Raw genomic sequence first — 24496 nt, 5'->3', positions numbered from 1 at the left:
TAGTATAAGGGATTTTGAGAAGTTTACTTTGTAATAGGATATACGGCTAAAGTCCTGAAGGATAGAGTGTGCGTATAGGAGGGAAGTATGTGGGGAGGACAGGAAAAGGATAATATCATCCGCGAAAAGACTAATGGTGTGGGATTTGTCAAGAAACTTAAAACCATGGATGTCAGGGTGTGTTCTAATTTTCAGCAAGAGGTTCTATGAGAAGGTTGAAAATGGAGGGAGACAAAGGGCAGCCTTGCCTAGTTCCGTTAGAGATAGGGAAAGGAGTAGAGAGTATGTTGGAAGTATAGACCTGGGCACAGGGGGAGGAGTACAAAGCCAGGATTGCCGACAGGATAGGGCCCGAGAACCCAAATCTGCTAAGAGTCTGGGACATATATCCCCAATGTATCCTGTCGAATGCCTTCTCCGCGTCCAGGGACAATAGCAGAGAAGGCATCCGACAGGAGCGTGCGTAGTGTAAGATATTAACGACCCTTCTGGTAGCACCCGACGCCTGCCTTCCCCTCGTAAACCCGGTTTGTTCCGGCTTAATCAAAGATGGCAGGATCGGAAGAAGTCTATGGGACAAAATTTTAGCAAATAATTTCACATCAGTGTTTAAAAGGGAAATAGGCCTGAAATTAGCTGGAGTAGTGGGGTCTTTCCCAGGTTTTGGGATGGTGATTATAAATGCTTTAAGCATTTCAGGAGGGAACGAGGCAGAGGACACTGCAGCAGAGTAAACCTCCCCCAGAGCTGGGGAGAGAATTTGGGAGAAGGACTTATAGTAGCTATTCGGTAGGCCATCAGGTCCCGGGGATTTGCCGTTTGGGAGAGCTTTGATAACTCGTCGGATCTCAGGTTCCGTGAAGGGCGAATTTAGGATCTCTAATTGATCAGTTGTCAGGGAAGGAAGGGTAAGGTCAGTAAAAATTTTTTGGATGTCTTGATCAGTAGGTTGCGGAGTGGAAAGATCATCCCTTAAATTGTACAAAGAGGCGTAATAATCAGCAAAGGAATTTGCAATGTCGCTAGGGTCATATAATTTACCATTATCTGATTTACGAAATAAAAAGGGGATTTTGGCTTTAGCTTTACGATCTTTTAACCTCTGAGCCAGTAATTTGCCAGCCCGGTTACCAGATGAGTAATGGGATAATTTCAGCGAGTGGACGTGTTTGTCGTATTGCTCTAGCAATAGGAGCCTGAGATCCGAACGTAATGTATTCAATTTGTGCAGGACATCATAGTTCGTAGCGGTTGCGGTTTTATTCTGGGCTTCTAATTGTTTTATCTCCGAAAGCAAGGAGTCTAGCTTTTGTGTCCTCTGCCTCTTTGCCCTTGCACTCATTTGGATAAGGATACCTCTAATAAAAGCCTTATGGGCACACCACAAGGTAAACGGGCTAGTAACAGAGGCAGTGTTAAAAGAGAAAAATTCTTGTAGATGTTTAGTTAGAAGAGAGACCTGCTGCGGTTGTTGAAAGAGACAGGAATTAGCTCGCCATACGTTAGCAGGAGTCAGAGGACGCCCCCCGTCCACCGTGATGGACACGGGAGCGTGGTCCGACCATGTAATTTCATGTATGGACGAGTTTGCAATTCGTTGAAGAAGTAACTTATCAGTTAAAATCAGATCTATACGTGAGTACGAATTGTGCCTAAGAGAATGGAAAGAATAATCTCTTTCGGTGGAATGTTGGCAGCGCCATACATCATACAGTCCCTCAGTGTGGAGCAAAGGTTGTAAAGTAATTCTTGGGCGCTGCGTTTTAGAGGTTGTGTCCATTACTTGGTCAGGAATGACATTGAAATCTCTGCATACAATCAAGTCGCCCTTTTTTAGCAGGTCCACCTTACGGAGAAGTTTCCTCAAGAAGCGTATTTGATGGGTGTTGGGTGCGTAAACGTTAACTATAGTGTAGGGCTTATCATTAAAGCTGCCAAGTAGGACTAGGTATTGACTGTCAGGATCTGTAAAAGACTGCTGAAGAGAGAAAGAAACAGTGTCTTTGATAGCGATAAGAACTCCTTTCCTTTTGGCAGAAGCAGAGGCTCTAAAGACATGCGGAAATTTGTTGTGTTTGAAAATGGGTTCACTCAAAGAGGACCAGTGCGTTTCTTGTACACACAAGATATCATACCCCAACCTGAGAGCCTCTTTCCATAGCGAAGCGCGTTTGGCAGGGTGATTCAAGCCCCGCACATTAAAAGAGGTTACCTTGATAGACATGTTTCAGGTAGGGGAAAGATGCCAAAGAAGTACCTTGTTAAGTCCGGGTCTGCTCCAAAAGGGCCGTAGAAGCTGAGCTGGCGGTATGATTTTCGGATAGATCGTCTCCTTGTGCGTTCCTCCGTGTCCATCTCCAAAAGGTGGTAAAGAAAACAAAAGAAGTGAGTAGAAGAGCAGCAAAAGTCAAATAGGAACAAAAAAGTAAACTGGTAGAGAGCTAAAAAGGTGGATTCCATCCGGAATCTGTAGGCAGGTATACTGCTTAAACGCATAAGCGGGGGGTAAAACAAGGGCCATGAGCTCCAGAGCGCAAGGGATCTCGTCGGTCAGTTTGAAACAGTGAGACAAATTAACCGAGGCAGCTAAACAGCAGGTTTCTTGGTGTGCCTTTTGCGAGATACTACCTGCCAGTCGTCGCTAGTGTTCACCCCTGGTGGAGCTGTATTGGTGTCGGAAATTTGGGCTGGCAGGATATCCCAGGACCGAAGCAGATCCAGACCTTCATCCAAGGTAGAAATCACTGAGGTTTTGCCTTCTCGCGTGGCAATAATTTTGGTTGGGTACCCCCATCTGTATACAATGCTATGGTTCCGGAGAGCCTTGGTGATCGAGAGGAGGGACTTGCGTTGCTGCATAGTATGTTGCGAGAGATCCGCAAATAGTTGCAAAGTGGAGTATTGCTCCGGGGGATTGGGATTCTTTCGATAGGCCGTCATGAGTTGATCTTTTATATGATAGAAGTGGACCCTCATCAGGACATCTCGAGGGATGTTGTCCGAGAGGTGAGACGGCTTGGGCAGGCGATGAATCCTGTCAATGACCAGTTCGGCAGCCGGGACTGAGGGGAGAAGCGCCATCATAAGGTCTTTGGCATACTGCTGTAAGTGATTCGGCAAGACAGATTCCGGCACCCCTCGCAACTTAACATTATTTCTGCGCGACCGGTCTTCAAGGTCCGCGAGTTTATTTTTAAGCCAGGCTACTTCGTCTGCCTGGTCGTTATGAGAGTCAACCAGCGTATTATATGAATTTGCGTATTCCCCCATTTTTTTCTCGACATGATCCACTCTGGTCCCCAATTCAGTTACTTCGGATTTAAAATTCCTCATGCATTCCATGAGGTCAGAGTGTAGTGAGCCTCGCAGAGAGATCAACATGTCTTTGAGTGTTGTATCTGTGATAGGCTGGCTTGCAGTGGGGAAGGAGTTAATGGTGTCAGCAAGCTCCCTTGTATCATCCAGAGAGCTATGGCTTACACTAACCTTATCTCCTAAAGGTTCATTCATCAGGCGAGGTCTGGATTTAGCAGGGCTGCATGAGAGAGGAGTCGAAGCAGCCGGGGAGTGCCGCTGTGGTCCTCCGTCGGATCTCGGGCTCGGCGTTGCAGGTGGCGAGCCGTCAGCAGACAGTGAGGAGATGGCGCCGGCGCCATCTTGGTTCACGCGGCCCACAGTCGTGAAGAAATCTCTCAGTTTCTTCGGTTGTGCGGTGTTGGCACGCTTACGGGTCATCCTCCGGTGTTGGGGGTGATCTCAGCCCCAGTCCTGTATAAGTGTGGTCGAGAATCGCCGCCTCGGTAAGTGGAATGTCCCTTCGCTAGAGCGGAGCTCTTAGATCAGACGTCCATTCCGCTGCGCGCTAGCCACGCCCCCTCATAGTCATATATTTTAAGAAGCTCCAGGATGGCTGGGGATAGTGACACTTGATTGTCAACCATTACACAATCAATGGTGTTTTACTAAGCCAAGGTCAGAAGGTCATGTCAATCACATTTAAGGTAATTTCTGCAACACTGCCCCCTAGAGGGGAAAATGGTAAGAATCTAAAATGGCCACCCATCTATGGTTGCCATAGAAACATATAAACATCCTTGTCATTTGACAGTAATGACAGACATACACACCCATTTTAGGGTGAGATAAAAGTAGCTACAGACCACAGATCTAGAGTCTGATGGGAAGGAAGAGCTGAAGAAATTTAGGGAGATTAGAAGGAGTCCCTTTGGGACTCATCATCATCGCCTAGCTGTAGCTTCTCAAGATGACAGACTTCTTAAAGCTTTGGTAACATATTAGTTTGTTTATTATACCTTTTTGGTAATTGAATTGTTTTGACATATACAAAACAGAACCATTTATTATTGTGGCCTAGCATTTGGAGTTGTGTTATGTCTACCTGCAGCATGATATAATTATATTCCAAATATTTAAAGACATGTACAGTTTTATTTGTCTTTAAAGAGGAAGTAAACCCTGATGGGTTTACTTCCTCTTTTTTTCCCTGCAAAGGTAAAGCATAATGGACTACTATGCATCGCATAGTAGCTCGTTATGTGTCACTTACCTGACACAGGAGCCAGCGAAGTCGCCGCTGATCCCTGTAGTCCGCCGCGTCCATCTTGCTGGTGGCGTCTCGCAGCTCCGACCAATGACAGCGGCGCAACTGCGATGACGTCACTCCCGCGCATGCGCACGGGAGTCGCGCCTCGCAGCTCCGTTGCTGTCATACGGCGAAGCCGCGATGACGTCACTCCCGCGCATGCGCACGGGAGTCGACAAATTTGGCAAATCCATTCTTGGATTTGCCGCATTTAGTGCGCCTGCGCGCCGCTGTCTACGGCGCATGCGCCGTAGACAGCGGTGCCCATTTTCGGGCAAATATCTCCTAAACCATATAGGTTTAGGAGATATTGCTTGGACCTACAGGTAAGCCTTAATCTAGGCTTACCTATAGGTCCAAGTTGTTTGGAAGGGTTTACTTCCTCTTTAACCACCTCAATACAGTGCACTTACACCCCCTTCCTGACCAGACCAATTTTCAGCTTTCAGCGCTCTCACAGTTTGAATGACAATTACTCAGTCATCCAACACTGTACCCATATGAAACTTGCGTCCTTTTTTTCCACACAAATAGAGCTTTATTTTAGTGGAATTTAATCACTAGTGGGTTTTTTATTTTTTGTGCTATAAATAAAATAAAACGTAAATTTTTTGAAAAAAATGCCTTTTTCTTTGTTTCTGTCATAAATGTTTGCTAATTAGTAATTTTTCTTCATAAATTTTGGCCAAAATGTATACTGCTACCTATCTTTGGTAAAAATAACCCACATTAGTATATATTATTTGGTCTTTGTGAAAGTTATAGAGTCTAGAAAACTATGGTGCCAATCGCTGAAAATTGATCACATCTGATCAGGCCTTCTAACAAGTCAGGAAAGTACAAATACCCCCCAAATGACCCCTTTTTACAAAGTAGACATTCCAAGGTATTAAGTAAGTAGCATGGTGAGTTTTTTAAGATGTCATTTTTTTTCCCACAATTCTTTGCAAAATGAAGATTTTTTTTTTTATTATTTTTTTTACAAAATTGTAATATTATCAGGTTATTTCTCACACACAGCATATCCATACAACAAATTACACCCCAAAATACATTCTGCTCCTCCTCCTGAGTACGGCGATACCACATGTGTGAGACTTTTACACAGCCTGGCCACATACAGAGGCCCAACATTGATGTAGAACCTTCAGACGTTCTACGAGCAAAAATTACGCATCTCATTTCTCAACCACCTATTACACTTTTGAAGGCCCTGGAGTAACAGGACAATGGAATTTCCCCTAAAATTACCCAATTTTGGAAAGCAAACACCCCAACGTATAATCTGTGAGGCATAATGAGTCTTTTGAATGGTTAATTTTTTTCCAGAAGTTTTTGGAATATGTGGAAAAAAATTAAAACACATTTTTTTTTTTACGATATTTCTAACACATAGCATGTATATAGCAAAAATTACACCCCAAAATACATTCTGCTATTCTTCCCGAGTATGGCGATACCACATGTGTAGGACTTTTACACAGCCTGGCCACATAGAGAGACCGAACATTGAAGTAGTACGTTCAGGCTTTTTAGGAGCATAAATGACACATCTCATTTCATTCCTACCTATCACACTTTTGAAGGACCTGGACCACCAGGACAGTGAAATTACCCACAAAATGACCCCATTTTGGAAAGCAAACACCCCAACATATATTCGATGAGACATGGGCTGTGAATAGGTACTCGGGAACTCTGATGGGCTGGAGACAGGTACTCGGGTACTCTGATGGCCTGGTGACTGGTATTTGGGTACTCTGAAGGGCGGTGACAGGTACTCATATGGACTGTGACAGGTACTCGGGTACTGAGATGAACTGTGACAGGTACTCAGATAAACTGTGACAGGTACTCGGGTACTCAGATGGACTGGGACAGGTACTCAGGTACTCAGATGGACTGGGACAGGTACTTGGGTACTCAGATGGACTGGGACAGGTACTCGGGTACTCAGATGAACCGGGACAGGTACTCGGGAACTTTGATGGGCTGTGACAGGTAATCGGGTACTTTGATGGACCGTGACAGATACTCGGGTACCCTGATGGACCGTGACAGGTACTCGGGTACTCTGATGGACCGTGACAGGTACTCGGGTACCCTGATGGACCGTGACAGGTATTCGGGTACCCTGATGGACCGTGACAGGTACTCGGGTACCCTCATGGGCCGTGACAGGTACTCGGGTACCCTCATGGGCCGTGACAGGTACTCGGGTACCCTCATGGGCCGTGACAGGTACTCGGGTACCCTCATGGGCCGTGACAGGTATTCGGGTACCCTCATGGGCCATGGCAGGTACTCGGGTACTCTGATGGGCCGTGACAGGTACTCGAGTACTCTGATGGGCTGTGACAGGTACTCGGGTACTCTGATGGGCTGTGACAGGTACTCGGGTACTCTGATGGGCTGTAACAGGTACTCAGATACTCTGATGGACTGTGACAGGTACTCTGATGGACTGTGATTGACAGTGACTATGAGGGGTGGTGACAGGTCCTCTTTATTGGGGGGGCAATCAGTGTGCTTGATGTGTACTGTAGGCGGTAACGAGATGTTACCGCAATCTCCTCCTCACACACGATCGGTGTGTGAGGAGGAGAACCCGGTAACATCTCGTTACCGCGGTTTGTTAACATTTTAGTGATCGGCTGTGAAAGGATCACAGCCGATCACATGGGTAAACAGCCGGCCAATGGCTGTTTACCAGCGTCGGTGATGAGCAGTGTTCCCGGGGAACACGCCGCCACCGACGTGCACGCGCAGCGCGCTCACAATCGCGCGCATGCACCGTGCACAGTCGGGCTGTGACCATCTGTGATTGGCCTTGATGAAGTCACGGCCGATCACGTGGTAAACAGCCATAACCAATGGCTGTTCACCCCCTTCGGTGGCAAGCGGTGTCTCCGTGACACGCTGCCACCGAAGAAACAGGGATGCGTGCGCACGATCGCGCGCATTCCCTGTTTAAACGGGAGGCCGTCATATGACGGCCTCCCGCCACAATAGGTGTGCTGCCTGGCCGTCATTTGACAGCCGGCGGTTAGCAACTAGTTAAAAAGCTAAGACCAAAGTCTGCATAATGGTTTTGTCATGGTATGTGTTTAACAATGGATTCATTCTAAATTTAACAGAAGCCTTGATCAAATTATCAAGCTGTGTACAATATAAAATTTTGTTTGTGCACAATTAAGAGTGTATGTTTTAAGGTCTGTTGGTTTTGAGAAGTGATAACACCGTGTTAAAGGAAACAGATTGTTTACATAAGTCCGTGGAGTCACGGAAGCCATTCACAAGTTCCAAGTCTTAAATATACAAGGATCATTCAAGAATTAAAATGTGGTATTATGTTATAGAGCTTGTATAGAAATGTGAATAATATTATCTTTATCATCATCTATCTCTGATATAGAAGTACTGTATATCCATTTATTTGTTTTATTCACAAAATATACCTGATATTATTTTGCACTGTATTTTAGTTAATAAATATATATTTTTAAGCATTATCATTTGTATCACTTGTCTTCAAAATAGCACGGATAAACAAACTTAAATTTCTTGTTTGTATTGTTAGAGAATTGTAAATCTCCCAAATCAAAGATTTGCATATTTTCATAATTACAATACATTTTTAATATTTCAGTATAAAAATTCTGACAGGAGACAGAAGCTAAAGTAGCAAATCAAACTGTCTTGATGGAGATGTTTAATAAAAGTACTGCCCAAATTTACTACGTTTGGCCAGATGACTAGAGGAGGACCCCCCCCCCCCCCCCCCCCGCCTTAGGTGGCTGCCAGTTTGGCTTTAAGGTGTCCATGTACAAAAGCAAAAGAGTTAGATTACATGGAACACACAAAAGATGAACTGGGAAATATTGTAGAGAGCAGAGGTTTAACAGCCCCATATCAATCTACAAAGAGGGATTTGGCTCGTATGCTAGAAGCAGATGATTGGCATAAATCAAAAGGCACATATGCAAAACTAGATCTCTCTGAGCTTAAGGCTTTGGCCAGAGAAAGAGAGATAGAGTCTGAACTTCCGCAGCAAACCATAATTTCCAAATTGTGCCAGTAAGATGAAGAGACAAATAAGGGAGATGCCACCCCTTCTGCCCCTGGCACAGAGCAATATCTTGCAGTTTATCCTGTCAGAACCCAATTTGCAGTCCCAAGACCACGGCTATGGAACGCTCTACCCACGAAAATCCGCTTGGAAGGAAACCATCGGGCCTTCAGGAAAAAACTCAAGACCCACCTCTTTTAAGAAGGAATTCAACGCAGGTCGGATCAAGCGCCTTGAGGTGATTCAGTTCGCATTTGCAGTGCTATACAAGTCAAGGAAAAATTGCCCTAAATATATGGACAAACCATATTGTATGGCTCTGATGGAGGTAGAAAGGGCCTCTGTCCCACCAGCAAAAGATGAGCCTTTATCAGATCGTGACACACACTTATGCCCTGTACACACAGTCGGACTTTCTGACGGAAAATGTACAATCGGATCATGTCAGAAAATCCAACCGTGTGTGGGCTCCGTCGGATTTTCCGACGCACAAAGTTTGAGAGCAGGATCTAAAATTTTCCAACAAAAAAATCCGATCGCATAAATTCCAGTCGTGTAGTGGACAATTCCGATGGACAAAGTGCCACGCATGCTCAGAATAAACTAAGAGATGAAAGCTATTGGCTACTGGCCCGTTTATAGTCTCGACGTACGTATTTGACGTCGCCTCGTTCTGAACGATCGGATTTTCCGACAACTTTGTGCGACCGTGTGTATGCAAGACAAGTTTGGGCCAAATTTAGTTGGGAAAAATGTGCTCTGTAACCTTCACCTAACGCACAGACACATCTCTTCCAGAAGCTCTTTACTCCCCCCTCGCCTATCAAGGTTTTACTTTTGCAATTGTTCTATTCACTATCTTTTAAAAATATATTTCTCTTTGTTAGTTTTTAATAACGTCTCACACCACCCCTTTCTTATCTATGTATAAAATAACATGTAATAATACATTTTGACTTAAATTTAAATTTTAAATACAGCGATTGAGTCCTGTGAATCTGTTCCTGCAGCTGCAGTATTAACTTTGTTTTAGAGTCCCAATCAGAAATTAGTCATAACAGTCTATCACATAAAATCCCAATAAAATACATTTACGTTTTTGGTTGTAGCATGACAAAATGTGGAAAAGTTCAAGGGGTATGAATACTTTTTCAAGGCACTGTATCTAGGAGCTCTTGTTCTAGAATTATTGTTCCCACTCTGACGTTCGTGGCGATATGTCACATGTGTGGTGCGACCGCGGTTGACATACACGTGCGCACCCTGGGCTTGTGTGTGTAGGGCAACAGGGGGTTTACCTACTTTTTATTATTATTCTTTTTATATATTTTATGTATGTTTGTTTTTTGTTTTTGTTTTTTTTACTTTTTTCTTTTCTCTTTTTATTTAGTTGCTATCACAAGGAGTTAATAAACCCCTATGTGATAGCATTGGGCAAATGGCAGCTATGGAGACATTAGGGTCCAATGTCTTCCCTGCCCTTTACACCATCTAACCAAGCACAGATCTGCTGGGTTAGATGTGTCTCCTGGCTGTACTGGCCAGGAAAGAGTGACACTGGTGTGTTACTGGTTACTGGAACCAATCCCCTGTAGTTCATTGAAGCAGCTGAAAGCCAACGTTTCCTCCTCACCTTCCTTGCCAGCTTTCAGCTACTGGAGGTGGGAACTACAGGGGATCAGTTCCAGTAAATGCTCCCTCGTTGAACCAATCTCCCCCTAGCCCTCTGCTGTCCAGATATCACAGTACCAATCACTCACTGTGTTCATTTATAACTGAAGCATAGTAAACTGTGTTTGCTGTGTATTAGTTTGTGAATGATCAGGAAGCCTCTGTACAGAGCGCCTCCTGTTCATTCATCTGCAGATAAAGGATTCTGGATCTCAATTGCTTTCTCTGTCTCAAAAAGTAGGACATCTGGAGTCTGTTTAGACCCCTGATAATTCACCATTTAATTATTAAACTTAACATTTGTACAGACGCTGCATCCCCACAGTGTAACATAGACTTTCTACAAAGAGCATCAGTCACATAAAAAAATGTTGATCTGAGCTAGATCTTATTCCCACGATGCGGATCCGCTGCCTCGGAGTCCGCCTCTGTCCGCCAGCTCAGCGGGAGTTCTCTCCATTGATCTCCGCTGAGCCGGCGGATGACAGGTCCCTCTCTGCTCACTGAGCGGGGAGGGGTTTGTCGAGCGTCTCTGGTTTCTATAGAGAGATCGGATGAAAACGGACAGCATCCGATCTCACCCGATCGGATCCGGGCATAGGGCCATCCTGTCACCACTGACATCCGTCTTTCTGTAGACTAGCATGGAGCGCCAGTTCAGGTCCGCCGTCAAAACTGACAGGTCCAACAGTGTGAAAGGGGCCGTGGACATGTGCGCCATCAATAAATTTGTTTTGTTTCGTTCCGTTTCGTATCAGCCGTTAATTCATACATTTCGTGTCCGAAATTCAATTTGGATTCGCACGAAGTATGAAGGTTCGTTAACTTTTCGTAACAGTTACAAATGTTCATTATGGTGAATTTAAAAAGCAAAAAATACCTTTCTGAATATGGCAGTCGTAGAGTCATTATGCTCATTATGAGAGGCTCCCAACATCCCTGTGCTGCGCTGACTTCCTGTGGCTGTACCCCTGCTGTGCTCATTATGAGGGGCTCCCACCATCCCTGTGCTGTGCTAACTTCCTGGGGCTGTACCCTTGCTGTGCTCATTATGAGGGACTCCCACTATCCCTGTGCTGCGCTGACTTCCTGGATCTGTAACCCTGCTGTGCTCATTATGAGGGGATCCCACCATCCCTGTGGTGCGCTGACTTCCTGGGGCTGTACCCCTGCTGTGCTCATTATGAGGGGCTCCCACCATCCCTGTGCTGCGCTGACTTCCTGGGGCTGTACCCCTGCTGTGCTCATTATGAGGGACTCCCACCATCCCTGTGCTGCGCTGACTTCCTGGGTCTGTACCCCTGCTGTGCTCATTATGAGGGGCTCCCACCATCCCTGTGCTGCGCTGACTTCCTGGGGCTGTACCCCTGCTGTGCTCATTATGAGGGGCTCCCACCATCCCTGTGTTGCGCTGACTTCCTCTTGGGGCTGTACCCCTGCTGTGCTCATTATGAGGGGCTCCCACCATCCCTGTGCTGTGCTGACTTCCTCTTGGGGCTGTACCCCTGCTGTGCTCATTATGAGGGGTTCCCAACATCCCTGTGCAGTGCTGACTTCCTCTTGGGTTTGTACCGCTGCTGTGCTCATTATGAGGGGCTCCCACCATCCCTGTGCTGCGCTGACTTCCTGGGGCTGTACCCCTACTGTGCTCATTATGAGGGGCTCCCACCATCCCTGTGTTGCGCTGACTTCCTCTTGGGGCTGTACCCCTGCTGTGCTCATTATGAGGGGTTCCCACCATCCCTGTGCAGTGCTGACTTCCTCTTGGGTTTGTACCGCTGCTGTGCTCATTATGAGGGGCTCCCACCATCCCTGTGCTGCGCTGATTTCCTCTTAAGGTTGGTACCCCAGCTGTGGTCATTATGAGGGGCTCCCACCATCCCTGTGCTGTGCTGACTTCCTGGATTCTTAACTTCATCATAACGAATGATTGTAATTATTATGACAATAATAAAGCGATATTAACGAGCATTCTTATTTTGTCCGATTCTGAATCTCCCATCCATTACCAGTACCAGTCTCCCACTCCCATATTAAAAAAGGTCAGCAGCAGCAGAAAACCTCTGATTGGTCAACAAAACACCAGTCACGTTTCCGTTGTAACGGAATTTGGATCCGAAATCCGTCAACGGAATTTCGTATAAAATTCTGAAGCATGGCAATTTGTATTTCGGATGCTTGCGAATGTACGAATTTTTGATTCGTACGAAAGGAATCGCACATGTCTAATCTGAGCTATGAGATCTTGGGGTGAGTGAACCCCGAGACCTCATTCACGCACACAGCTTTATTTATAAACTTTAGGGTTTTAGACTGCGCAGGAATTTTGTAAGTCATGTTGTGTTTGTGTCCGCTAATAATAATGATTTAATGTATTTTTTGTTAAAATTAATTTTGATAATTTTGGGGGATTGAGGCCCTGTCAGGTGAGCTGTACAGGACCCTGTGATTTCTGACAGCAGCCCTGCCCGTATTTCCAACACATCGGGGACAATTTGGCGGCACTAAGAGAATCGTTATTGGGGAGTATAATGCACCCTATGGAAGATAAACAGTTTGGGTTTATTTTTGGAAGGAAAGAGGGATATATCAACCATTCCTTTGGTTTGATGTATACAAGAAATTAAGGAACGCACCAAGAAGTGGCTATAAGAGTATGAAAAAAATCCCCCATTGTATTCTGTAGTTTTTATATTCTCCACGAGGGGGCAATGACGTTCTGTCACGGGCAAAACAGTGTCCCGGATTTCTAAATACTCTATTTCATGATTTAAGCTCAGGTTAGTGGTAAAAATAAGTGTGAAATGCAAGATTTCGGTGGGTGTAAAAAGATGTCCACTTGGCGACTTCAAACTGCAGGCTTAGAGTGGGCGAGTGCTGGGTGTACCAAGATGGCTGTGACGGAACGTCACTTCTGTTACGAAATCTGACAGGTCACCTAGTCTGACGGAACACAGGAAGTAAAATAGGAAGTGATGTCACATATAAACAGGAAGTTCCGGGTTAGAGGTGAGTCGGGAGGAAGTAGAGAGAAGACATTACTGGGACTGGCAGCAGAGGAGGTGATAAGATATTATTATCTATTTACACCCAGTAACCCCCCCGTCATGTCCGTCCTCTTCCTCCATAGTCACTGTGATGTCTTTTATCTCCAGCAGATGATGATACACACTTATTGTAAAACATTAATAAATAAAATGATTGTATTCCTGTATATAACTCTGACCGATACCGTAGTGCTGTACAGAGAACACCGAGCCAGTCACATCACTTATCTCTATTAATAAAACACAGACCTGACCGGAGAGATGAGGAGGATTCTGGGAGGTCACATGACATCACTCTTATCTCTATTCATAAATCACCCACCTACCTTTTTAAATACTAAACTATGTGTATTAGCCCATACCAGAAGGGGAACCGATGTTAGAGCTCGGATATTAATAATTATACGATATTTGGCAGCACCAGGTTTTAGCTCCCCAATTCTGGGATATTATCCAGTAACAGACAAGGGATGTGTCTGGATGGTGACTGTATCATTGTGTGTGTCAGGTTCCTATAAGGTGTCAGGATGTCACTGTCTATTTCTCCATGGAGGAGTGGGAGTATTTAGAAGGACACAAGGATCTCTCCAAGGACGTCATGATGGACAATCAGCCGCCCCTCACATCACCGGGTAAGAGGAGACTTTATTGTAAAGGAGAGAGCAGTACGGAGGCTCCACCTAGATCCCCCATCATCTGATAAACACATAGAAACAATGTATTCAGTCAGTGTGTGTGTTTCCTACAGATGGATCCAGTAATGGGAACCCACCAGAGAGATGTCCCCGTCCTCTGTATTCCCGGGATTCCACACAGGAAGATCTCACCATCCCCCACCATCATCAGGTAGGTGGGACTAAGAAACCTGGTAAAAAGGTATTCTAACTAAAAAATACCATTCCTCAATGTAATCTCCTTTCACTTTTTCATACATGTTTGCTATTCACTTTGGGGTTTAGGGTGAAGAATTAAAAGACACAAAAGATGAAGTTAAAGTAGAAGAGGACAAGACATTGATAAGTGGAGATCAGCAGTCTATGGAGGAGGGAGGTCCTCTGTATTCCCCAGATTCCACACAGGAAAGTCACACCATCCCCCACCATCATCAGGTAGGTGGGACTGAGCAACTACAACTCAAAATGATTCTAAACTATGATCGGATATTATTCTATGTAATCTCTTGTTATTTGCAGTAATATTTCCAGATGTTATATTTTATCATCTTTGGGGTTTAGGGTGAAGAAGACATCAAAGTTGAGACTAAAGAAGAAGAGAGGTTGGTGAGTGGAGATCAGCAGTCTATGGAGGAGGGGGAGATGATTATGGAAAGTAAACAGGAGGAATTTTCTCTACATATAGACACAAGTAAGTAATGAACATTAAATGCAGAGAGAATTTATATTTTAATTTTACTTCTTCATATAGTATATAAAGAGGAAGTAAACCCTGATGGGTTTACTTCCTCTTTTTTTCCCTGCAAAGGTAAAGCATAATGGACTACTATGCATCGCATAGTAGCTCATTATGTGTCACTTACCTGACACAGGAGCCAGCGAAGTCGCCGCTGTCACCTGTAGTCCGCCGCATCCATCTTGGTTGTGGCGTCTCTCGCAGCTCCGACGAATGACAGCGGAGAAGCCGCGATGACGTTACTCCCGCGCATGCGCACGGGAGTCGCGTCTCGGAGCTCCGACGCTGCCATTCGGCGGAGCCGCAATGACGTCACTCCCGCGCATGCGCACGGGAGTCGACAAATTAGGCAAATCCATTCTTGGACTTGCCGCATTTAGTGCGCCTGCGCGCCGCTGTCTACGGCGCATGCGCCGTAGACAGCGGTGCCCATTTTCGGGCAAATATCTCCTAAACCATATAGGTTTAGGAGATATTACTTGGACCTACAGGTAAGCCTTAATCTAGGCTTACCTGTAGGTCAAAGTTGTTTGGAAGGGTTTACTTCCATTTAACGTCATGTTCTCAACAAATGAGGAGGAGATACTGTACACCATATGAAAGGTCCATCTCCATTCCTCAATATAACGTCATGTTCCCAACAAATGAGGAGGAGATACTGTACACCATATGAAAGGTCCATCTCCATTCCTGTAACATCACATTGTCATGTTTCCAATAAATGAGTTGCAGGAAGGTCCATTTCTTAATCCTACAGTACAGGACACGGGACTTAGTTTTATCCATGGGTTATATGCAGCTACCTTCAGGTAACAGGACACTGGGAGAAAAAAAACTTCTCTCAGCAAGCCTCAGTTTTTGCAAATGTCTTCAGGTGATGGCTGTCTTCTACTGATTGAAACCTACATCTCTCTTTGGGTAAAGATGTTCTTAAAGTTTCTTCTATGAAGCTCTAGCTGCTCCATAGCCACTTTGGTTCCCTCCTGCACCTTCCAGGATTGATTGACTCCTCGGCTGAGGCTTGGTGGACTTTGCCCAGGCCCCACCCAGACGAAGATGATATAGCCAGCTTGTAATAGGGCAGCATACATAGAGTTCAGCCTTATGGGCTCCTATCTGACTTGTCTGTCTAACAATTGTAAACCTTGCATTTATATACCCTTTTTACAAGCCTTATCTTGGCCATCTCTCCTAGATATGATTGGTTGCTAAGATCTACGTCAATGTAACTAACCATAAATCTGACACTTGTACACTTGTCATACAACCAGACAAACTTATTCATTCCCAGAATTCCTACATGTTTATTAAAATGATTTATAAATGTATTTGTCCATGGCTTTACCCATTAAAATACTTGTATAGAGACAATATGGCACCCAGTCATGTTAAATCAAACCCTCCTTGTCCTGATAAGACTTCACCAACTCAAAGATAACAGATTCATGACTTTGGGAGAATGAACTTTCAATAACCCCACCTTATGGGTTATATGTCTCGCTATATAATCCTATATGTATTTATTCATATATTGGTTCTACAAAAAGGCAGTGTATTGTATGTATGTGTATATATAATATTTATATATATATATATATATATATATATATATATATGGAGATAGATTATAGATATACTTACACACACAAGCCAACTACTTTATTCAATATCGATATCTAATTATTAATATATACATACCTACACATCAGTGTTTTCTTATTCAATGTATTTTAACAGTTTTAATGAGGGCACAAGTAGACCTTTGTTTGACCCTGTCAAACTTAAAGCGGGGCTCCACTGCCTAAATCATTTTGTTTTTTTGATTAAATTAATCATAATTAGTACTCACTTGTCCCATTTTATAAGTCTTTAAGATATCGATTTTAGCTATATAAATGAAGTTATATAGCAAATGTTCTGTGGTTTTCATCTTGCCTGTGGGCATGTGAAGCCCACAGGCTTCCTCTTCCGGGATAAAGTGTCACTTTAGTCCCAGCATGCACTGTGCGCTGTTCTTCCGATCTCGCGCATGCGCAGTCACGTCAATTCGGAGCGCAGACAACAGCTCAGGCCACCGCACTGACTCCTGGGAACTATGACACAAGCTCCCAGGAGACAGTGCAGATAGGGCATATTGCGAAATAGCCGCAATATCCCCGCCCATATCCGCAATCACATACCCAGGAAGTCAGCAAGTCAGCAGAAAAAAAAACTACCGTTTTGGATAACTGAAAGTCAGTATATGCATTTTAGGATATATGTTTAAATCGGGTGGAGCTCCGCTTTATTGTACTGTACATAACTTTCCCATATTCCACATAATTATTTCTAAACCACCTGTATAAGATATTCTATCTTATCAGGCTGTAGTTCAACTGCTGTCAAAAGTTTATTTTCTCATTAGTGAACTAAAAATGAACTATCTTATCTCTGTGATTTATATGTATTTCAAGGACTCGAAACAACTCTGTGTAAATTGAAACTATTCTACTTCTGAGAAATCTTTTGCAAGCATGCATAAATGATTATAAAATAAGCATCTAATTTCTCTAAAAGAAACCCATTCCATGTAGCTCTCTACACACGGATATTGTACTGATCTGAAGGCCACACACAGTTTGGAGGTCTGTAGCTACTGACTGGGCAGACAGTTGGCGATTTCTACACACTGTGATTTTCAGCAATGCGCTGACCCCGCTCTGTCATTTTGCGTGGCCTACCACTTCGTGGCAGAGTTGCTGTTGTTCCCAGTTGCTTCCACTTTGTTATAACAGTTGACCGTGGAATATTTAGTAACCAGGAAATTTCACGGATGGACATAGGTGGCAACCTATCACGGTACCACGCTTGAATTCACTTAGCTCCTAAAAGTGACCCATTCTTTCACAAATGTTTGTAGAAACGGTCTGCATGCCTAGGTGCGTGATTTTATACACCTGTGTCCATGAAGGTGATTGGAACACCTGAACCCAATGATTTGAAGGGCTGTCCAATACTTTTGGCAATATAGTGTGTATGTGTGTATATATATATATATATATATATATATATATATATATATATATATATATATATATATATATATATATATATATATATATATATATATATATATATACACACACATAATCTGGTGCTACAGGGTGGACCTGAAGCAGTTAAATAGTTCGCCTGGTGCCAATGTGCACCCGCTTGTGCATGTGCACCCGTTACACAGCCATGGGTAGCAGTTCTTAGGCTTATGCACCTACATGTATGCAACCAGCTTTCCTGACATCAGTGCGATTAGGAAAATAGGGCCTTTGACTTTCCAAGCCCGTTTTCTTGGAGTACAGTACGGCACGCGGGTTCCTCTCGCTGTTCCTTAGTATTTACTATAAACTGAGGCTTGTTGGGAGTTGGAGGGTTTTGTAGGGCTGTGGTTCTCAGCCTCAGTCCTCAAGTACCCCCAACAGGCCATGTTTGCAGGTTTTCCTTTATCTTGCACAAGTACAAGTCAATGGTTTGGTATTTTGGCAGCTATTTTGTCTTAGAGAAATTCCCAAAACAAGGCCTTTTGTGGGTATTTGAGGACAGAGGTTGAGGACCACTGATGTAGGGGATGTCTCGGCATCTCAAACCAACAAATAGGACTTTAAATTCAAAACATCAAGAAAATGTGAAACATTTTAATATTGTTTTCCACCACTTGGGGGCGATGTGTGGAAGACCTCTGATGGACATTTGATTTCCTCTCTCTACAGATCATAGTGCAGAAGATGATGACATCATGAAATGTTCTCCAGGAGGAAATCCCGTTACTCCAAATATACACCCCAGACCTTCCCAATTGGGGGGATCAATGGATCCCTCTAATCCTGAGGAATCTTCTGATGGACTACAAACTGTTACTCCAGATATAAATCTAAGATCTCAGAGTATGGAGAGATCAGCAGATCCATCTAATCCCATGGAATCTTTGTTTAGCAATGAAGGAGAGCATTCATCTTCATTGTGTGGGAAATCCTTTAATGAAAACAGAGAACTTCTTCCACATGAGAAACATCATCCCTATTCATGCCCCGAGTGCGGGAAAGGTTTCATTCAGAAAGGAGACCTTCTGAAACACCAGAAATGTCACACAGTTGAGCGTCCCTATTCATGTTCAGAGTGCGGGAAATGCTTTAGTCAGAAAGGGCACGTTCTAACGCACCAGAGAAGTCACACGGGTGAGCGTCCTTTCTCATGTTCAGAGTGCGGGAAATGTTTCATTGAGAAAGGAAAACTTGTTATACACCAGAGAAGTCACACGGGTGAGCGTCCCTATGCATGTTCAGAGTGTGGTAAATGTTTTATCCTAAGAAGTAGACTTGTTAGACATCAGAAAACTCACACAGGTGAACGTCCGTATTCATGTTCAGAGTGCGGGAAACGTTTCAGTCAGAAAGCGAACCTTTGTAAGCACAGGATAATTCACACAGGTGAGCATCCCTATTCATGTTCAGAGTGCGGGAAATGTTTCATTGAGAAACGAGGCCTTCTGAAACATCAGAGATTACACACCGGTGAATGTCCCTTTTCCTGTTCAGTGTGCGGGAAATGTTTTACTCAGAAAAAAGTACTTCTTACACACCAGAGAAGTCACACAGGTGAGCGCCCCTACTCCTGTTCACAGTGTGGGAAATGTTTCAATCAGAGAGGAGACCTTCTTAAACACCAGAGAAGTCACACAGTTGAGCGTCCCTATTCATGTTCAGAGTGCGGGAAATGTTTCATTCAGAAAGGAGTCCTTCTTAAACACCAGATAAGTCACACAGGAGAGCGTCCTTATTCGTGTTCAGAGTGTGGGAAATGTTTCAATCAGAAAGTAAACCTTCGTAAGCACCAGAGAATTCACACGGGTGAGCCCTATTCATGTGCAGAGTGCGGAAAATGTTTTAGCCTAAGAAGTACACTTGTTAGACATGAGAAAATTCACACAGGTGAACGTCCACATTCATGTTCAGAGTGCGGGAAATGTTTCACTGAGAAACAAGGCCTTCGGAAACATCAGAAAATACACACCGGTGAACGTCCCTTTTCCTGTTCAGAGTGTGGGAAATGTTTTACGCAGAAATGTCAACTTGTTAGACACGGGAAAACTCACACAGGTGATCGTCCTTATTCATGCTCAGAGTGCGGGAAATGTTTCATTCAGAAAGGACACTTTCTTGCACATCAGAAAAGTCACACAGGCGATAGTCTTTATTCATGTGCAGAGTGCGGGAAGTGTTTTACTGAGAAAGCAGCATTTCTTATACACCAGCGAACTCACACGGGTGAGCGTCCCTATTCGTGTTCAGAGTGCGGGAAATCTTTCACACAGAAAGGAGACCTTGTTAAACACCAGAGAATTCACACAGGTGCACGTCCTTATTCGTGTTCAGAGTGCGGGAGATCTTACACACAGAAAGGAGACCTTGTTAGACACCAAAGGAGTCACACGGGTGAGCGTCCTTATTCGTGTTCAGAGTGCGGGAAATCTTTTGCAATGAAAGGAGACCTTGTTAAACACCAGAGAATTCACACAGGCGAGGGTACTTATTCGTGTTCAGAGTGCGGGAAATCTTTCACACAGAAAGGACTCCTTGTTAAACACCAGAGAGTTCACACAGGTGAGCGTCCTTATTCGTGTTCAGAGTGCGGGAAATCTTTTGCACTGAAAGGAGACCTTGTTAGACACCAAAGGAGTCACACGGGTGAGCGTCCTTATTCGTGTTCAGAGTGCGGGAAAAGTTTTGGTTACAAGAATTCACTTGTTGCTCATCAGAAAATTCACACGGGCTCATAACTGTTATCATGTGTCAGACTGGTGTGTTGGGGGTGGGGCAAAAATATTTTATTCTATTTTATTTTATCCAATTCGGTTCCAGAGCAATTTTTTTTTTATTTCGTTTTTTCGCACACATGTAAAAATCGTAATTTTCGGCAATAAAATGACTTGAAACCCCCCCAGAAAATTATATATTTTCTGAAAGCAGAGGCCCTGTAGAATAAAAAAGGTGATAATTGCAAAATTTGGTGTCATGTGATATTTGCGCAACTGTTTATTAAACGCAAATTTTCCAGAAAAAAATATATTGTAATAAAATTAATTTTAGTGCAAAACCACGCCCTGTAATTCCCCTTTTTTGGTTAAAATATAAAAGATCCAGCTGTGTGTAATTTTAATCTCAGTATAACCACTGAAGCTGATAAGACTGACATAGGCATACACTAGATAATCGGTACAAGTAAATACTATGAAATAAACAAGTAAGCTATTAACATGGAAGCTGGGTAGCCATAGAAACGTTGGATTGAGAAGGAGGCTTGGTTAACAGTACAGGAAGTGCTCAATGTAAGGGCGGAAATACACTCCACTGTGGACTCAGAAAACAATACTTAAGATGGAGCTGCCTAACCCCTGGAAACAAGTTTTTTTTTAAAGTTTTTTTAAACAGTAAGTAATATGTGATTTGGGCTGGATTACAGTGGCTATAGTCTGATAATTATTATAATGGACTAAATGAAAAGAAGCATCAGAGTGGGAGAGTTTACTTCCTCTTTAAAGGCACATTTTTTCAATGTAATTATTATTTTTTTATTGCATTTAAAGTGGGGTGCCCCCTAAAAAAAAAAAAAAAAAAAAAAAAAAAGGCAGCAGCTACAAATACTGCAGCTGCTGACTTATAATAATCGGACACTTACCTGTCCCAGGGTCCAGCGATGTGGGGAAACGAAGCCTCCCCTCGTTCCCCGCGCTGCTCACGGCGCCATAATTCGTACTGTGGGCACCCAGCTGTGGCTTCACAGCTGGGCACCCACTGAGCATGCGCGAGCGGCACAGGGTGCCGTGATACGCCGCAGAGTCACCTGGGACACGTGACAGGTCCCAGGTGACTGTGCAGCACGAGGGGAAGTGATGTCACCAGCCTGGGCAAAGAAGAAGGCAGACTACGAGGGACCCCCTAGCAACAGGTATTTAGAGGTGAGTGAAAAACATTTTTTTTCCAATTATTTATTTTTTTTTAAGAATTTTAAACAATTTTTAATTTTTTGGTGGCAACACCACTTTAAGTCCAAATATGAGATCTGAGGACTTTTTGACCCCAGATCTCATATTTAAGAGGACCTGTCATGCTTTTTTCTATTACAAGGGATGTTTACATTCCTTGTAATAGGAATAAAAGTGATCCATTTTTTTTTTTAAATGGTGTAAAAATAAATTATATCAATTAAAATAAATAATAAAAAATAAAAAAATGTTGTTTAAAAACACCCCATCCCGACGAGCTCACGTGCAGAAGCGAGCGCATACTTGAGTAGTGCCCGCATATGAAAATGGTAGTCAAACCACACATGTGAGGTATCGCCGCGATCCGTAGAGCGAGAGCAATAATTCTAGCCCTAGACATCCTCTGTAATGCAAAAAAATGCAACCTGTAGAATTTTTTAAATGTCGCTTATGGAGATTTTTGAGGCTAAAAGTTTGACGCCATTCCACAAGCGGGCGCAATTTTGAAGCGTAAAATGTTGGGTATCAATTTACTTGGCATAACATTATCTTTCACAATATAAAAAAAATGGGCTAATTTTACTGTTTTCTTACTTTTTTATTCAAAAAAGTTAATTTTTTCCAAAAAAAGTGCACTTGTAAGACCGCTGCTCATATATGGTGTAAAAAAAAGTATTGCAATGACCGCCATTTTATTCTCTAGGGTGTTAGAAAAAAAAACAATATAAAATGTTTGGGGGTTCTAAGTAATTTTCTAGCAAAAAAAACAGTTTTAAACATGTAAACACTGAGTCTGAAAAAGAAGCCTGGTCCTTAAGTGGTTAAAGTCCACACCTTTTTCATTGCGGTAGCATGACTCAAAATGTGCGCTACCAAATGGTGGAGCAGAACGTTAAAGGGATAAATACGGCTGTTCTGTGAAGCCCTCAGAGGTTTGTTAGAGAACCTTGGTGAACAAACAGCACCATGAAGGCCAAGAAACACACCAGACAGGTCAGGGATAAAGTTGTGGAGAAGTTTAAAGCAGGGTTAGGTTATTAAAAATATATCTCAAGCTTTGAACATCTCACGGAGCGCTGTTCAATCCATCATCCAAAAATGGAAAGAGGATGGCACAACTGCAAACCTACCAAGACATGGCCGTCCACTTAAACTGACCAGCCGGGCAAGGAGAGCATTCATCAGAGATGCAGCCAAGAGGTCCATGGTAACTCTGGAGGAGCTGCAGAGATCCACAGCTCAGGTGGGAGAATCTGTCCACAGGACAACTATTAGTCGTGCTCTCCACAAATCTGCCCTTTATGGAAGAGTGGCAAGAAGAAAGCCATTGTTGAAAGAAATCCAGAAGAAGTCTGTAAGGTCACCCCTAAGTATGAAAGGGGTTAAAACCGTTTAGGACATTCCATTTCCGAACACTCCAATCAGTCAAACAAGAAACCCATAGGAATAATTCTTCCCCCCCAAGTACGAGACGAGGCTCTGTATGGAGGGTCAAATAGGAATCAGACTCTTTATTATTAGAACCAGAATACAGTCTTATATACAGTCGAAGAGGACGTCCCCCCTCCTGCTCATATTACTCTAACAATACAACTGTATCCAGAAACAGAATTAACATGAACTAATTAACTAACCCCTTAATGGTATTTCTAGAATGAGCCACAGAAACCAGAGGGCTTATTCACAATTCCTCTCATATTGTATTTTAAATGATGTTTTCTTTTATAATATGTTTATAGTATATATATGTATTAGTTATTCATTTATAAACCTGTCCACATATACTGCAAGTGTGGGTTCCTATGAAGAGTTTGTTCATGAAACTGTTATGTTTATCGTTTGAATAATGACTTCAGGTTCTAAGTCCTTGTACACACGGTCAGAGAATCGGTCGGAATGTGTCCTATCGGACCGTGTCGTCGGATAATCCGACTGTGTGTGGTATGCATCGGACTGATTCCATCCGAATCTCCGTCGGACCCAATTTTCCAACATGTTGGAAATATTTCCCGACCAACTGGTTCGATCGGACATACTCCGATCATGTGTAGCGATTTTTGATCGGACCAAGTGCCACGCATGCTCAGATCAAATTCCTACATCAAAGCTATTGGCTACTAGCCTGAATGTAGTCCCATCGTAAAGAAATTACGTCATCACGTTCTGAAAGATCGGATTTTTCACCAGCTTTGTCCGACCGTGTGTATGCAACCGTTTCGGACAAGATCCGACAGACAAAATCCGACGGATTTGGTTGTGGAAATCTCCGACCATGTGTACAGGGGCTAAGATTGTATTGGCATGAAAGTATTGGAAGCTGGACTTGTGAGGTTGTAATTCAAAGTATAACTTCACTTTAATGGCATTTACCAACACAACTAATTGTGTGGGTACATTTTCTCATAGTCATATATTTTAAGAAGCTCCAGGATGGCTGGGGATAGTGACACTTAATTGTCAACCATTACACAATCAATGGTGTTTTGCTAAGCCAAGGTCAGAAGGTCATGTCAATCACATTTAAGGTAATTTCTGTAACACTTCCCCCTAAAATGGCCACCCATCTATGGTTGCCATAGAAACATATAAACATCCTTGTCATTTGACAGTAATGACAGACATACACACCCATTTTTAAGGTGAGATAAAAGTAGCTACAGACCACAGATCTAGAGTCTGAT

The 24496-nt window shown here is 43.4% G+C and overlaps 1 protein-coding gene across 3 annotated transcripts in view; it reads left to right on the top strand.

Moving 5' to 3' along the window:
* The window catches only part of LOC143956186 (uncharacterized), a 100642-nt gene extending 77034 nt beyond the window's left edge, over positions 1–23608 (top strand). The window contains exons 1-6 of one of the 3 annotated variants that reach the window (XM_077466341.1): positions 13304–13405; positions 13899–14022; positions 14139–14236; positions 14350–14499; positions 14626–14755; positions 18544–23608. In XM_077466341.1, the coding sequence (XP_077322467.1) occupies positions 13319–13405; positions 13899–14022; positions 14139–14236; positions 14350–14499; positions 14626–14755; positions 18544–20609 (2655 nt within the window). In that variant the 5' untranslated portion in view covers positions 13304–13318 and the 3' untranslated portion in view covers positions 20610–23608. Of the gene's footprint in view, positions 1–13303; positions 13406–13898; positions 14023–14138; positions 14237–14349; positions 14500–14625; positions 14756–18543 lie in introns of those variants that run through there. The other 2 variants (XM_077466340.1, XM_077466342.1) reach the window with 2 other exon arrangements.
* The last annotated feature ends 888 nt before the right edge of the window (positions 23609–24496 follow it).

This window comes from Lithobates pipiens, unplaced genomic scaffold, assembly GCF_037356315.1.
Source record: "Lithobates pipiens isolate NorthernLeopardFrog02 unplaced genomic scaffold, aLitPip1_a1.2 Scaffold_35, whole genome shotgun sequence".
NCBI classification, from domain to species: domain Eukaryota; kingdom Metazoa; phylum Chordata; class Amphibia; order Anura; family Ranidae; genus Lithobates; species Lithobates pipiens.
This window is presented reverse-complemented; position numbering and strand designations above follow the sequence as displayed.